The following is a 17,889-nucleotide window of genomic DNA, read 5'->3' as shown; positions in this document are numbered from 1 at the left end:
TCGGACAAACCGTTCGGGAGGAGAAAAATTACAAACACACTCACATAGATTATATTCAAAGCGGACATTATTCCTTAATACGTCCCGCCCTGAGGCAATATTTGACAATATGCAGTCTATTATAATTAATAATGAAGTGTGTGTGGGTCTATATAGTCACATTATTTACTAACTACCCTAAATTGTTAGGAATCGTCCTTTAGTCTCCATGTAGGGATCTATTTATAGAGATATACCGATAGCCAACACACGCAACTTGTAGATTTGTATATACCTATTGAACGACTCGCTGCCGTCGGCACCCGTAAGCATGACGCATCGCATTACATTTTCGTCCCTAACGATTATTCATGAAAGTAGACAGTCTGCGATTGCACGCGTTCTTTGTTGTCTTCACCCAAATAATATTTACTTGAACTACAATGCAGTGTCAACGGTATGTACAGAATGTATATTCCTTTATTAGTTTTGTTTTATCAATTAGCTTTGCTTGAGCATGTTATCAAAGTAATTGTTATCAACATCTGCTTTTATTTAGTCAGTGAAAAGCCGGATAACTATTCGTTGTTTTAATAATTCAGTATCAAAATAACTGATATTTAAACTATTAAATATCACTTACAAAATACACCTTTCTAACACATGTTAGAAAGGTGCACAATGTAAGTTATGAAGGCTAGTTACAGTAATGATTTAGTGAACACTAATAATTGAAAATTCCACAGTTTTCTGGGCATTAATTTGGATTGTAAGATTCAGTAGGGTGACCCATAGAGACATAACCGGGTAAACTAAGTGCAGCTGCATAGGCAAAAAATGATTAGATTGTCTACCGACGCTTGTTTATTTTGCGTTATTTCTTAGTTTGATGTCCTACACTTCCTATCGGATCTTGTTATGGGAAAAAACTTCTGATATCTTATTTATTTCATAATGATGAGGGGGCTTAAAAGCACCCAGCACAATTATCTGTCAAAAGATAGTAAAATGAATGTACCGAAAAACGAGCTTGACGTTTTAAAAGTGCTTATAGTAAGTTGTATATAGTAGAAGTAAGTAAGACTATTTTAAATCAATTTTGTTTTTAAATTAGGTTTTTTTACTCTCGGCGTCACTTTTTACTGAAACATTATGTTAAATCATTCCTGGTTAATGCATTTTGAAAAAATTTAATAATTCATAATTCCCTTTTTTATTTTTACTTTATAATTTAATATGATAGTCGAGTTTGATAATTAATGCATTTTCCTAAAACAAGCATAGTATGCTAAATGATAACCCTACCTCAACTAATATAGATCTATGTATGAATATAGACCGCGTCATATTTTGGTTTATTTTAGATGTGGAGTACAATAAGTACATTCTTAGTTGTAGTCTGCACGCAAACCTTTGTGGTTTACATCTGTTAAAATACCCACATGTTAGATTCTGAATAATTTCGGTCAATATAGATCTTCAGAATTCTGACCTTGCTTCGATGACGGTTTTATTTTAAAAAGCTGTCTGTCTTCAAGTCTTCAATAAATTACCTTCATCTATATATTTAACGTATCTTAGTTTCTATAAGTTGCAGTTTGGAATTTGCAGCCCACCCAAGTAAACGTCACATATATGCAATAAAAATGGATTTAAAAATTAAAAACCTGCAATTTTTTAAACATTATTTTCGTTTCTTTGTAGTAGGTAAAACTAAGTGTAAATAAAATTCAAAAAATACATAATAATAGTAGCTATAGGACCTTCCTTAGAGCTAAAGCAAACGTTGTGAGAAAAATTAAGTTTAAAGTAACGTCATGTCAGGTAACAAATATTCACGCCTATTTCATTTTTATAATTTTTATTTAAGAAGTAATTATTTTAATAGCTGACTTCATTATAAATACAAGTTAACAAGTAAACGACAAAAAACTAAACTAGCTCACCCTAAAAGTAATGGCGATCTCACCAAAGAATGTAATAAGTGCTAAAACTGCGTTTATATCCCTCAAAATAAAGTACAAGTCTACTGGCCAAGAGGCAGTACTCGCCGTTTAAGGCTCTGTACAAAACTGACATATCTTATTCTAAATGCACCTATGGCTTAAGTTAAATACTCGCATATCGCAAACTATAACACCAAAAACATTTTACACAATCAAAGTATAGTGGGTTTCTTCTTGGATCAAGATCCGTTTATATACTCAGAGCTTTACTTTGAAACTTTCAAATACCGCGCAAGTAAAATTAGCACAGTTTTTGGAGGTACCTTAAACATCTGTCTGTGTAATTTTATACTAGGAAATCATGTTTTTTTCATTGTGAGATGGTGATAACAAAAAAAAACACCCGGCTAAGTTTGTTGTGGGCTTCTTCTTAGACCAGGACACGTTTGGAACCCTCGTAGCTTTAGTTTTAAGTTTACGAATGTGGTTATCGCCATCATCTCACTACCGTGTAATTCTTATGTACGCATCAAAAGTGCCACCTATGGGGCCTACTTGAATAAAGATATTTTTGAGTTTGACTTTGACTTTGACTTTGACATGATTAATCTGACATTTTTGTTAAATATAAAGGTTCACACAAAATAGATTAATAGATTTTGCGTAATAGGGTAAAACATTGGTAATGTCACATACATAATATTGTTACTTATGAGCTGTCACCAAGAAATATAGACGTCACCATCAAATCACAATTTAAAAAAGATATGATATCTGTTTTTCTATCATCATCATCGTCACCCTTTACCTGCTCACTACAGCGCACGTGTCTTCTCTGACAATGAGAATGGTTTAGGCCGTAGTCCATCACGCTGGCCCAGTGCGTGGGTTGATGGAGTTCACACGTCTTTAAAAACATTATGGAGAACTCTCAGGCATACAGGTTCCTTCACCGACACTAGATTTTTTTTGATTTTATTAATCAGGTGTAACAAGAAAGAAAGAATCTTGGTGTGGCAACACCGCCTATAACAGCTGTTCAAAGATCTCTGTACTTTATTTTGTTATTTTAATTTATTTTGTGTGTTTTTAGTGCCCAAATCCAATTTAATCGCCTAATTTATATAATAAATAGTAGTATATATTAATAGTTTAAGTGTTAAAAGTGCGTAAGAAAAGTTTTCGTCGATGTAAACAAAGTGACAGTTAGGTTAGTAAAACTTGAATTTTAAACTTCTGTTTTGGTGTTTTTAAAGAGTGCTAGTAGCTGTTTTGGCTTTGAAACAACTATTTAGCGCATAAAAAACACATACGTGTATATGCAATTGCCCGTTATCCAAGTGTAACGCTGCAATTGTTATAACAATACACTGCAATACCGAAACCTACCTGTCATTTCGCATTCTTTGGGTGATTACTCCTTGTTTCATTAATTAATTAATTACAAAATGATGACCCGCAGAGCCTTAGCGCGCCAGGAGCAATCCAAATTACAATTGGCCCTGAAAGAATTAAAGGCAAGCAAGGAGCTATGCACCCAATTGAATAATGAAAGAGACGAAAACGAAAAGGAATTATTAGAAGTCCTTGGGAATAATAATAGACTAAAATTAGAACTATCGGATTTGCACATAAAGTATGTAGACATTGTAGAAGAGCGGGATAGACTTCAGTTATTAGTAAATAGGTTTGATGAGTGCCGTGCTGAGTATGAGGAGGCTCTGAGCCAGATTACTACCCTGCAGCGGGAGCTAAGTGATGCCCACCACCAGATCACCGAACTGGAAGATGCAGCCCATAACACAACAGCAATACACACTCAAAGCCTATATGAAGAATTAGTTGATAGGGCCCCGCAGTTGGTTACTGCTGCTGCTGACATGTCTACTGCTAATACCAACTTCTCTAATTTATTGAAAGTCAAATCAGATACAGTAGTCAATCCCTGCAGCAGTAGGAAACTAAAAAAGTATATCAAAGTTAACCGATATATTAAAAAAACACAGAAACTGTTAAAAGTACATAAAAATTCTGTTAAATCTCTGAAACCAAAGAAAGAACGTTTAGAATTATTGAATGAAATTAAAATGTATAGTTCACAGTTAGAAAGTAATAGATTAAGTTATGAATCTGACACACAAATCCTAGAAGCACAAATAGCCAGATTACAGACTTCTTTACGTACACTGGCAGTAAAGTTTGATATGTATCAAAGGCAAATGATATCTGAGTACACACAGACTTCAGATGAATGGCATAAGACAGAACAACCCAGTGGTAAATTAACTTCACTATCTACCCATAGTTTTGATAGTATAGGCAGTCATCCCCAGTTTGTGTCATCAGTGTCATCACCCTCTAATGTGAGAAAGGTGTGTGTCAGGTTAAGTAACTCAATATCACAAAACATAAATAGTCAAACTTTGAACTTTTTGAAAAGGTAATGGATGAAGTGTTATTTAAAATATCAAAGTGTAATAAAAAGTTAATAATATGCGGAGATTTTAATGTAAACATTTTAGAAAATAACTCTTTAAGTATAAAGTTATTGAATTTATTTAAAACTTACAATCTATCAAATATGTTCATGGAGCCCACAAGAATAACTGCTACTAGCGCCACCTGTTTGGATAACATCTTTACAAATATAATTCCTATAAGCAAAAATATTATTAGTAAATTAGACTCTGATCATTGTGGTCAAATTATTCAATTTGAAAATGTGAAGAAAAATGTTTCTAAACGTAAAATAACATTTGTTCCTGTAACATCCAACCGCATAGAGAAAATGAGATATAGCCTAGTAAATGACCTCCCATTCCTACCCTCAGGGGCGACTCCAAATGCAATGTACAGCTCCTTTTTCAATACCTTTAATAGACTATTTCATTCTATATTTACTAGTAAGTCGGTTGTGATTACTGATACATTAAATTTTAGTGAGTGGGCGACAGTTGAACTTCATAAAAATAGGCAAAAGCTGTACGAATTGTATGCTGAACGTCAATTTAACACTGGTGATAAGTTTGGGGATTATGTTAAATTGTTTTCCAAGAATTTTAAACGCGCTTGCCACTTAGAAAAGACGCGATACATCAAAAATAAAATTAAAAATAGCAGCAATGCAATCAAAACTACTTGGAACATAATTAATGAGGAGACGGGAAGAGTAACACCACGAAATATTAACTTTAAACTTAATGTAGATAATAAAGCCTTAACAACAGATTTCGAGGTGGCTACTGCTTTTGAAACCTTCTTTACCAACATTCCCGTCTCCACAACAGAATCATTAAACTCTTCACCAGATATGGCTCTCTCTCTATTGAAGGAAAATGTGCCTGAGTGTAACCATTCTTTTAAATTCACGCATGTTAGTGGCTCTGACGTTATTAAAGCCTTTAAATTATTAATTAATAAAAAAACAAATGATCTGTGGGGCATTTCCGTAAACGTTGTCAAATCATTAATTGATATTGTTGCACCCGACTTAGCCTTAATATTTAATAATTGTATAGATTGTGGTGTGTTTCCTGACTTAATGAAACTTAGTAAAATAGTTCCATTGTTTAAATCGGGTAGTACTTCTGACCCCACTAACTTTAGACCAGTATCCGTACTACCCACTTTCAGTAAAATCTTTGAAAAACTCATTTTAAATCAATTACTTTACCATTTTCATAAGTATAATTTACTTCATATTAAGCAATTTGGTTTCACACGGGGTCGCTCAACAATCGACGCAGGTGTTGAGCTAATACAAAACATATTTGAAGCCTGGGAGGAGTCACGTGATGCACTTGGTGTGTTCTGTGACTTATCTAAGGCGTTTGATTGTGTTCAACACGAAACGTTAGTTAGGAAACTACACCACTATGGAATTCAGGGTGTAGCTCTAGACTTAATGAGTAACTATCTACGCGATAGAATTCAGAAAGTCGACGTGAATGGAAAACGGTCTAATGGATCAGTTATGAAAATAGGTGTCCCACAGGGGTCTATATTAGGACCATTTCTGTTCCTTATTTACATTAATGACCTTCCTTACCTTGCCAAGGATAAACACGGGATAGTTCTGTTTGCCGATGATACATCACTGACTTTTAAAATAAATCGACGTGAACTAGCTTTTGACGACGTAAACAACTCTCTCGCTAAAGTGGTACAGTGGTTTGAAGCTAATAATTTGGTTCTTAACGGAAAAAAAACCAAGTGTATAAAATTCACTTTACCTAATGTTAAACACATGAAAACCACTGTACTACTTAATAATGAGGAACTGAAACTGGAGGATACGACAGTTTTTCTAGGAATAACGTTAGATTCTAAACTTCAATGGGGCCCTCATGTAAATAATTTATCGAACAGGCTTAGTTCTGCTGCCTATGCGGTAAAGAAGATACGCCATATGACCGACGTAGAAACTGCTAGACTGGTATATTTTAGTTACTTTCACAGCATTATGTCATATGGAATTTTACTTTGGGGTAATGCTGCTGATATTAGCACTATTTTCGTGCTGCAGAAGAGGGCTGTTCGTTCTATCTACAAAATGGGTCCGAGAGAGTCATTGAGAGATAAATTTAAAGATTTTAAAATAATGACAGTGTATAGTCAGTACATATTTGAAAATTTAATGTACGTCCATAAAAACATTTCTAAATTTAAGAAAAAATGTGACTGCAATAATTTAAACATTAGAAGTAAGAATAAACTTACAGTGCAATATACTAGGTTACATAAAATTCATAATTCGTTTAAAGGAAATTGCATACAATTTTACAATAAACTACCAATTGACATCTTGGAGATGTCTCTTAAAAAGTTCAAAGTTTGTATTAAACGTAAGCTTATAGAAAAGTCCTATTATAGTATAAAGGACTACGTCAACAATAAAAAAGCTTGGGTGTAAATTATTGCTCTAACCAGGTTGCTCTTCTAATAATTTAAAATGACATTGTGAGATGGCGATAACAAAAAAAAAAAAAAAAACACCCGGCTAAGTTTGTTGTGGGCTTCTTCTTAGACCGGGACGCGTTTGGAACCCTCGTAGCTTTAGTTTTAAGTTTACGAATGTGGTTATCGCCATCATCTCACTACCGTGTAATTCTTATGTACGCATCAAAAGTGCCACCTGTGGGCCTACTTGAATAAAGATATTTTTGACTTTGACTTTGACTTTGATGTTTTCTCAATTAGTTTCAAGTAACTTGCACTGTGTAAACACTCCAGCATTGATATCTTAAACAAAATGATCTTAATACATGTTCCTGGTAGTTAATTGTGTTGTGCAAGACCGATATAACCTAACAAAACCGCGATCAAAATGTATAATATATTATGTTTGTGTTTCGTGATTCTGTGTACCTTCATGTCCATGGATGTTTGTAATTGTGAAACGTAAGTTTAAGTATCTATTGTATTTTGTGTATCTATGTGATCGTTATTATTGTGTATATCTTATAAAGTAGCTTCCTATTTGACATCTTTATTTTGTGAACAGTTTAGTTTTGTTTACTTTTTTAATTAATTATAATGTAGACGTATTTATAAAATACTGCATGAGTTAATACTACATAATAATTATACTATATATATATATATATATATATATATATATATATTTATATTAATATATATACTTCAGTGCTAAGTGATAATCTATGTAATTGTATTGAGATATATTTGGGTTTGCATGATATAATAAATTAAATTGAAAACTCGGAATTTTGTGTCAAAACAGTCTGTCTTTTAATCTCCTAAACATCTAAACCGACTTTCAAGTAACTCTCACAAGCCGTCAGAGTAGATGATTATATTTATTTCGGTAATACAAACTTATAGCAGATGTACTTATTTTTCAAAGTTACGTACGTTTAAGGCAATTAAATTACACTGGTTTTATCTGTGAAGGAAAGCTGCATGCCTGATAGTACTCTATAATGTTCTTAAAGGAGTGCTAATCCCACCAATGCGTTACTGCCCAGCGTGGTGGACTTCTACCTAAGGCCTTCTTATTCTGAGAGGAGACCCGTACTCTGAAGTGGGCAGTGTACCGATGAAGTCGCGGGCATCTGTTAGTAAAGCGTCCGTTGGTACATTGACATGACATTCTTATCAACTGTATCTATTACCTACTTTATAGTCTATTCATATATTATTATTTAGTAATAATTAAGATATAGTCGATTATAAGTTCTATTTGTTTCTAAAATAAAGTGTATATATGAATATCACTTAATTTGGTTTCTAATGATAAAACTACTTAACTTACATTCGTGTGAGTTTAAAATAGATAAGTAATAAACTGATTTTTATAATTTATACAAAAACAAAAAGTGTAAATACAATTATTATTGTATGATGTATTCATCATCATTTTTATTTTACGAACTATACTAAAAATATTATTATTTCAATTATTATTATTTATTACTTATTCTTATTATTTTCTTTGCCTATGGATGTAACGTGGGCGTCAGCAAATTGTTCTTACATTTTATTTACGAACTTAGCCTGAAGTTGTAAGAAAACATCTCATACTTAGACATGCCGACCGATACTAACAGTTGATACTAACAGAACAATCTTGGAGTTGGCTGTTCTATATAGGTCTAACTGAGCCCATTCCGCATAGTCACTTAAAAGTAGAGGGTAAGGAATAGTGGGCAAAGCAACCGCTTAATTCAGTTACGTGATTCCATGTCATTGGTAGTTTATATCCTCTTTATCTCTCACTGCACGGCTAGCATGGGCAGGAGACAATTATATTCCCGGGGAAAGGATAAAAATGTATCTTCTCCCACAGCTTTATCAACTCTCAGAGCACTGGCGCACAAGTGAAAATAACATCCAAATAATATATGTGTAATAATAAACGGGGGCTAACATCTCCTATTCCATGTTCCCGTGCTTTAGCAGGTGGACACATTCATTATATCTCTTGTCAGCGGATATAATCGGGTTATATAACTTTTGTCTCCTGCACATGCTAGCCTATCTGATACCGAAAAAGGTTTTCGTTTTTAAGAAACACCGCAAAAGTTTAGTTCCACCATAGAATTGCGAAAGCTCGAAACAGTCGGCTTCGTTAGGTGGTGGATCGAATCCGAAACGCTGGCGCTCGGGCTTCGGGCACGCGAGCGGATTGCACTGCATTGAGAAATGGCCGGGCGCTCTATTCCCGGCAGGGCGGATGGCTTACGCTGGCTTAGCTTGAAAAACTGTTTATATGGCAAAAGCAAGCCAGCAATCGCTGCCAGCCTCATTGCCACTCAATGCTGTCCTCGTATGAACTTCATCATCAAAATCATCATCGACCCATTACGGTCCCACTACAGCGCGCGGTCTCAGAATTAAGGGTTAAGGCCGAAGTCGACGTATCATATCCGTGGTGGTAGACTTCACACGTCCTTGAGATTATTATGGTGAACTATCTGGCATGCAAGTTTCCTCACGATGTTTTCCTTCACCGTTAATTAAAGTGACATGTAATTGCTTAAATTCAAAACGCATATACGCTCCGAAAAGTTTAGGTGCGTGCCGGGGATGGTACTCGGCCTCCGGAAAGAAAGCGAAAGCCTTACCCACTATGCTGAACCAAGCCTTACTTCAAAAATCTACTGGTGCCTTTGCAAATATTCTCGAGCTAGATTCCCTTGACAATCAGGTGAGACCCATCAGTGGTCTGATTGCATTATTATACTGTAAATCGAGCGGGTTTTATATTGTTTAACAACGGTCTTCTTTTTGCAACGGTCTGCAGGGATACATCGCCGAAAATAATCATAGACAACGACGCAGGCGGGGACGATGCTATGGCAATATTTTTAGCATTGTTATATGAGAAACATTATAACGGGTAAGTTCCAAATTCAAATTCTTTTATTTCAGGAAAGTGGTAAAATTTTTTTTGTATCACTCATGCGGGGAAAGTAGTATCTTGACGCTCGCTTTTGCGGATGAAAAATAACGTTTGCCCATTTTAAAATTTGAGTGCGACAAGTACTTTCCCGGCATGAGTAATACAAAATAGAATGTGCAACAAGTGCGACACCCACTCAAGCGAGTGACCGCACTCGCTTCTCTCGTGCGTTCAACTTCGCTTTCGTGGGCAATCGACAACTTGTCGCACTAGTTGCACAATATACTAATATACTCACCTATATACTCTTACCTGATGATCACTGATTATGCACTGTAAGATGCTAAGAGGCTAACCTATAAGGCGTGTCGTAGTAATACTTAAGGTTCCTATATAGGAACGGTGAATTACTTGATCGCAAATCTTTATCGGTAGGATGGTAGATAGCTACGGTGGCACCAGACTCAACCGGGGAAAAATCTTAAATTATAATATATATTCTTAAATTACCTTTGCCCTAAATCGATTCCGGCACCTCCCATATTATAATATGCTACAGCGCCAAATAAATATAAATCATAATAATTTGATTTAAAAACTTTATTAACATCAAAAGTTGCCCCATAGTTCAGATAAGATGGTATAAGTCCGAAGACCAAAAGAAACATCAGTGAAATCCATGATAATTGCAGAGAGTTGTCTCCTATTATAATATTGTGAGTCAAAAGTAATTAAAATTTGCATAATTAGCAATAAGATTTGAATCTAAAAACCTAGTCTGAGGTGGTAATAGTAATTGTGTGGTCCAAAAATTTATCTCAATTGAGCAAATACTTATCCAGAAAAGTAGGTACATACAAAAAACTGGCGAGTGCGAGTCAATCTCGCACGCCGTATTCCGTACGTAAACTACAAATAGGTTTTCAACAAAAGTTAAATAAACAATAAATCAAATTCTGTTTCAGTTCAAAATTAATCGGTTTAACGACTGGAAACGGGAATACAAATGAAGACAACGTATGTAGAAATAATCAGCGAATACTTAAGGTTGCTAAAAGGCAAGATGTAAGTGTTAAAACATTTTATAAAGAGCTAGCTGCCGCCCGTTACTACATCCGTGTTAGTTTCTGGTTTTAAAAAACCTTCGGGCACTGTTTATCTTCCCAGGATAAAAAGTATACTATAGCTGTCTTCTAAGCTACCTCCATGCAAAATTTAGTCAAGTTCGGTTGATTTGTCAAATTGCCGTCTAAAAAGGAAAGTATATATGTTAAATTAAAATATCGTATGTAACAAAGAGTTACAGTTGTGATGAAAAAATATCTTCGATCTCGGATATATTGTTGGCGTCAATTTACTTACGGTGGTATGAACGAATGTACAGGCTTTTTTGTCTGTTGTCCAAGGAACCCACATGAATACCATACTAACGTCAGTAGACTTCAAAGCCTTAAACACCTGCGCAAGTTTGCCTGTCTGGCTGTATTCTACAAGATACGTTTCGGAGAGTGTGCTCAGGAGCTATTTGATTTGGTTAAACCATCTTCTTTCTACCATTGAACTGCGAGGTACAGAAAGAATCTGCGCCGTTACGTTGTTGAAATATCATCAACACGTACGAAGCGTTTTGCTTCTTCCTTTGTGATCCGCACCGCAAAGGCCTGGAATGCCCTCCCATCTTCCGTCTTCCCCGATACCTATAATTTGGGTACCTTGAGTGGATGAGCATCTTCTAGGCAAGCGCGCTTCATCTTAGGCTGCATCATCACTTACCATCAGGTGTGATTGCAGTCAAGCACTTGTCTATATATTAAAAAAAAATACTTTGGGGACGACGTGGTCCTAAGTTATCAGGGTTTTCAGTCATCATCAACATCATCCTAACTTATCTACCTTGTTATATGTATTCTTATGGTCTGCTTTATTTTTTCTGTGGTCTACAATAAAAGTGTATTTATTGATACAAATTGACTCAACACCACTCAATTAAATCATGTGAGCTTTATGATATGTGTCTTAAAGACAACTCTTTATAGTAATAGTATTAAGTATACTTCCTGTCGAATAGACAACTCATATCAAACAATACTATAAGGCATGTGACATAAAGCTCACAATAACTATTGTGTCCTTTATTTTCAGGTCCCTATATACAGAGGTTGTAAAGAATCGATGGTGATAACTCCTGAGGCCGGTGATTATTACGGCAAAGATGGTTTGGGTGATTCAGACGAGGTTGTCACTGGTTTAGTCGATGCGAAAGAGCTTGGTGCAGTTACAGCTTTAATTGAACTGTCGAAGACGTACGAAGGTATTGATTACTAATAACCTAATAATAGATCCTAAAACAGTCCGAGTAAAGTTCTTCTATCTTAGGACATATGAAATAAAAAAAGCGATGAAAAAATGTAACTAGCAACAACAACGCACCGACAAAAGAACCTTGAACCGGACAGTCAGTCAAAACGATACAATACACTTTATATACTAAAGCATTAAACGCATAATATTTTCGCTTACATGTATCATAAATCTTGGGCATGGAAAATAAGACGAATATTTGTTAAATATGATAAACTAATCCTTTGTTTTAGGTCAACTGAACGTGATAACTCTCGGTACTCTTACAAATGTTGCTATGGCTTTAAATTTAGACCCCAATTTCTTGAATCGATTATCTCAACTATACATTGGTGCTGGACATATTCATGGTAAGTGTATTTATTTTTGTAATACACTTATTTCCTTGTTCGGGAACTATGATGCGCTCGGCCGTAATAATATGAAGATCTTCCTCTGAGCTGGCGTTGTGTTTGCGGACCAAGGTACCACCATTCATCTGGGAGTTATAAGTATGGCACTCACTTCGACAACGTGATGTAGGGTTTTCCATGTACATAAGTTGATTTTTGCCATGGCATCTAGTTTTTGGTATCATGGAGACACCGAAATATTGTTATTTACACAAAATATTATGAAGTTCACAATGTAGTCTAAAGGTAACGAAATCTTCTAACTTATAGATTATATGTCATATTATTCTGTATTATCATGGAATGAATCCTGTAGTTACATATTCATTTATTTCCTTTTTACCAATTTATATAATTTTTCTCTTTTCATTGTTGCCTTCATCTCAAACTTTACTATTCATTCTGTCAGCTGTCACCTTATTCTACTTGTATACATATTATCAGCTTTGATACGATTATTTTATTTTGTATATTTCCTATTACTTTGCATTGCGGGCCATAAAAGCTTTTTTTTTTGTGTTCCAGATGAAGCGACTCCAGATCCAGAGTTCAATGCACAAATGGACGTGGAATCTTACCACGTGGTGATGAAACATGCAACTCCTGATAAAGTGACCGTTTTTCCTTTCTCACAAACAATGCGTTATTTGAATTTTAGTCGAGTAAGTTCTTTCTGAAGTTGACTACTCGCCTGCTTGCTATTATCATCATCTTTAATGTTTTACATCAAGCTATCTAATCGCAAACCTAAGCCTTGCATCATTTAATAGAAATATGCAAGCCTTTGCGCATTTTTATTATTTTTAAATTTATGTTTTCAATTTATATTATCTTTATCCCTTAATTGTGTGCAATAAAGAATTTATCTATCTATCTATCTATGAATGTAGAAATACGGAGAAAAATTAAACTATCATAACCCAGACACAGGTTCCTAAACGTCATCTTCCGATCAGCTGAAGAGATATCGACGTTATTGTCTTTGTAAAGGCTAATTGAGGCTGCTTTATACCTTTGCATCAATTTCGATTGAACTTCTTTAAGGTAAATCATATTGCGTCTGTAGAAGACTGCAAGTAATATAGTAGGCCAATCCTTCATGGAGAGTGAGAATAAGAAGACATCGGTAGCTCCTGGCATTTTAGCATCTTAATGTTTTACAGGAGTGGAGAGAAAACGTATTAGGAGCAATTGATACTGATATAGTCAAAGCACAGAATCGATATGAAAAAGTTTCACTGCAAAGAGGTGATCGGTGGCAAGCTCTCGACCCGGCCACTGTTGCTATTGCCTTGAATCCTGAATTGGTCGAAGAATATAGGTATTCCAAGAACGATATAACATTATGTGGTACGTATTTTTAATATGCTTATTTGTTAAGCTAAGTACCCGGCTAAGTTTGTTGTGGGCTTCTTCTTAGACCAGGACGCGTTTGGAACGCTCGTAGCTTTAGTTTTAAGTTTACGAATGTGGTTATCGCCATCATCTCACTACCGTGTAATTCTTATGTACGCATCAAAAGTGCCACCTATGGACCTACTTGAATAAAGATAGAATAGAATAGAATAGAAAAAACTTTATTGCAACACAACAAAAAAAGGAAAATACAAGGAAAACAGTAATAGTACTTAGTGCTAGGGTGCAAAGGCGGCCTTATCACTAAAAGTGATCTTTTAAAGGCAACCTGAGCGTACGAAGCCGATAAAAGAGTGGATAATGGATGGTGCATAAAGTAAGTTACAAAAAAAAAACAAAAAAAAAAAAAAGAAATGTAATATAAACTTACATGAACATACATACTACATTTACATATTAACTACACAAATACCAACATAAATTTATATATACTATGATAGATATATGTGATATATATTTATGCTATTATAAACTTACATACTACTCAATTACATAGATAAGTAATAATTCTTTAAGCGATGTTTAAACAGGTGAATGGTTTCGGAATGACGTATTTCCCAGGGGAGCGAGTTCCACAGTGTTACAGCTTTAACAGTGAATGACTCGTTATAGCGCTGAGAGCGAGATAAGGGAATCTCAAGCTTGTTGTCATTCGCCGACCGGAGACTGACAAGATGCTGAGAGAAGTAAAAACGCTCTTTAAGGTAAAGCGGAGAGATAGGACTATATAGAAGAGAAAAAAGTAAAGTAAGAATATGGATATTTCGCCTATCATTAACAGTTACCCACTTGAGTTGCTGACGGTAATGAGTAATTTGGTCAAATTTCTTAAGCCCAAAGATAAATCTTATGATTAGATTTTGGAGCCGCTCAAGTTTATTAAGAAGGTACTGGTATACCCCAGGTATATCAGAATAACACGTGTCTGCGTAGTCCACTATAGGAAGTAAAAGAGAGTGGGCCAGACAAATTTTGGTACGAATAGGTAAAAAGCATTTCCACCTTTTAAGCCTACCAATTACAGCGTAGATCTTGCGACTAAGCTCGGATATTTGAGGACCCCAGGAGAGCGTATTATCCATGATAATACCCAAGTTTTTAACAGAACTGATGAACTCAAGTATAGCGCCATCAAAGACTACAGAAGGAAGAGACGAGAAGCTAACTTTAGAGATTTGCTGCCGGCTGCCGATTAAGATGACCTGGGATTTACTAGCATTTATAGACAACCCACACGATTTACTCCATGAACTAATTAAGTTCAGGTCCGAATTCAAACGAGTGATAGCCCCCGATATGTCATCAACAGAGGTTGACGTATAAATCTGCAAGTCATCAGCATAGAGATGGAAAGACAGCGAAAGCAAATCTGTCGATGAGTTTATAAAAATGGAAAAAAGTAGAGGAGAAAGAACACCACCTTGTGGGACACCAGCACTGAGACTGCACCAAGAAGAACACTTACTATCAATACGTACACACTGTTTACGGTCATAGAGGTATGAACGAAACCAATTTAAATCATTACAGGATATATTTATGGAATCAAGAATAGCCAGAAGAATTTCAAAATCTACTGTATTGAAAGCATTAGAGAAATCGAGCAATGCTAAGACTGTTACTTTTTGTTCATCCATACCGCATCTAATATCATCGCAAATTTTAACAAGGGCTGTAGTAGTACTGTGTCCAGGACGAAATCCAGATTGATAGGGACTTAAAATGTTATTTTTCCTAAGAAATAGAGATAGTTGCCCATGAACAATGCGCTCCAGGACTTTTGACAGGAAAGGTAAAATAGAGATAGGCCTATAATGAGAAAAAGATGAAGGTTGGTTAATTTTCGAAATAGGTATGACATGTGCCAGCCGCCACACATTAGGGAAAGAGTAAGAGAAGAGAGAACTATTAAAGATATGGCAAAGTACAGGTAATACACAAGCAAGAGCTAGCATAATCATTTTGCGACTAACACGCGTCATCTAATATTGTTACTGTGGATAAATGTTTGTTAAGGGCATCAGTATCAATATTGAAACCAGATACGGATAATTTATCCGTATCTGGTTAGTTAGCGAGTTCTAAACTAAATTGAATGTGTATTGGGGGCACATAGCTAGAAGGACTTAAGACAATTGGGGTCCCTAGTGCTAAGGAGATGACCCCGCATCGGAAAACACAGTTTAGAAAGACATGCCAAAAAGTGGACAGACGCTTTAAAATAAATTATTATTTATCATTTAGCCCCGAAAACCAAGCAAATCTGCAAGTCACAATATAAAACTTGTATTATAGCTTCTTACTTTCTTTATTTGCTGTAGAATAATATAGCCGCAGTTTTTGGACATTTGTAGTTACTAAGCGTCATTGACAACGTATTACGCTAGTAAATTGCAGAATTGTAAACACCCCTTCACATATCTTGAACAACTCTCAAGCAAACAGGTTTCCTCGCGATGTTTATCCTCACTGTTAAAGCGTTATAATATTCAATTCCTAGAAGGCTCATCGGTGACCTAGTCAATAAAAAACTACAGTTGGAACATCGTCGCAAGGTTGCCTGCCTTTCGGTATTCTATAGGATATATTTCGGAGAGTGTGCTCATTATTTGATCTAGTTTCCCCCTCGTTTTTTTACCATCGAACCGCGAGGCACCGTAAGGATCTGCATCCCTACGTGGTCGATATACCGCGGACGCGTACTAAGCGCTTCGCATCTTCGTTTCTGTCCCCACCGCTAGGATTTGGAATGCCCTTCCATTTTCCCCAGTGCCTACAATATGAGTACCTTCAAATCAAGAGTGAATAGGCATCTTCTAGGCAAGCGCGCTCCACCTTAGGCTGCATCATCGCTTACCATCAAGTGTGATTGCAGTCAAGCGCTCGTCTATAAACATAAAAAAAAACATCAAAATAAACATAACTCCAGAAAGTAAGAAGGTATCAAAGTCAGAAGTCAAAGTCAAAAATATCTTTATTCAAGTAGGCCCACAGGTGGCACTTTTGATGCGTACATAAGAACCACACGGTAGTGAGATGATGGCGATAACCACATTCGTAAACTTAAAACTAAAGCTACGAGGGTTCCAAACGCGTCCTGGTCTAAGAAGAAGCCCACAACAAACTTAGCCGGGTGTTTTTTTTTTTTTGTTATCACCATCTCACAATGTCATTTTAAATTATTAGAAGAGCAACCTGGTTAGAGCAATAATTTACACCCAAGCTTTTTTATCGTTTACGTAGTCCTTTATACTATAATAGGACTTTTCTATAAGCTTGCGTTTAATACAGTACTACAGTACAGTATCGAACTCGGTACTCCCGAAAGTGAGGCCGACGTCTTTGTTAGCTACTAGGCTATCACTGCATTTTAAGATATCTATTATAGCTATAAAAATATATTTATTTACAGGTAGCCAGCGAGGTATCAATACAAACGAATTTGTGAATAAAGAAGATGCTAACGTAAGAATTGCGTATTCTGTAAAAACAGAAAAGTATAGACAATTTCTTTTAGACATTTTTGCCCTCGAATAAGCTAGAATAGAGCTAGAATTCATAAGTTGTAAGAAAACTGTCGATTTCTACTGTAACCTGAAAAAAAAAGTACAAATAAATTCATTTCAGGCGTTCATTGTTTTATTTAAGACTTAAAATACGTTGGGTACATATTTTAAAGAGCAAACATTCCAGACAGCTGGGTTTAATAACTCTGATAAGTATTGATTCCATTGGTATTCTAAAATTCTAAATTCATTTATTTCCATTAGGCATAGTATAATCAATTTTGAAACATCAAGTCTGTCTGTTTATAGTGACTCTTACACCGGTTCGGAAGGCAGATTCTACTGAGAAGAAGCTGGCAAAAAACTAAGTAGTTGCTCTTTTTTAACATCAACTGTTTACATTTTTCATTTTAACATTTATTTTT

General features: G+C 35.4%; 1 protein-coding gene across 2 annotated transcripts; it reads left to right on the top strand.

The window, feature by feature from the left end:
• Positions 1–356: 356 nt before the first annotated feature.
• LOC120637711 (probable uridine nucleosidase 2) lies at positions 357–17,588 on the top strand. 2 transcript variants are annotated; one of them, XM_039909671.1, is made up of 8 exons: positions 357–436; positions 9,691–9,786; positions 10,755–10,854; positions 11,932–12,100; positions 12,384–12,500; positions 13,068–13,204; positions 13,706–13,892; positions 17,371–17,588. In XM_039909671.1, the coding sequence occupies exons 1-8, from the start codon at positions 423–425 to the stop codon at positions 17,493–17,495; spliced, it is 945 nt and encodes a 314-aa protein (XP_039765605.1). In that variant the 5' UTR covers positions 357–422; the 3' UTR covers positions 17,496–17,588. The 2 variants fall into 2 exon arrangements, with proteins under 2 accessions (XP_039765605.1, XP_039765604.1); XM_039909670.1 differs by lacking the exon at positions 357–436 and adding an exon at positions 7,161–7,325.
• Positions 17,589–17,889: the final 301 nt, after the last annotated feature.

The sequence above is a fragment of the Pararge aegeria genome, chromosome 4 (assembly GCF_905163445.1).
Source record: "Pararge aegeria chromosome 4, ilParAegt1.1, whole genome shotgun sequence".
In the NCBI taxonomy this organism is placed as follows: domain Eukaryota; kingdom Metazoa; phylum Arthropoda; class Insecta; order Lepidoptera; family Nymphalidae; genus Pararge; species Pararge aegeria.
The sequence above is the reverse complement of the archived record's forward strand: the minus strand, read 5'-3'. Positions and strand labels throughout refer to the sequence as shown.

Bases quoted from the DNA above. Each gene is read 5' to 3' on its own strand.
- LOC120637711 (XM_039909670.1), top strand. From the start codon at position 7,252: ATGTATAATATATTATGTTTGTGTTTCGTGATTCTGTGTACCTTCATG. The intron at 12,101-12,383 runs GTATTGATTACT...CCTTTGTTTTAG, and splicing joins ACTGTCGAAGACGTACGAAG to GTCAACTGAACGTGATAACT. The intron at 13,205-13,705 runs GTAAGTTCTTTC...AATGTTTTACAG, and splicing joins GTTATTTGAATTTTAGTCGA to GAGTGGAGAGAAAACGTATT.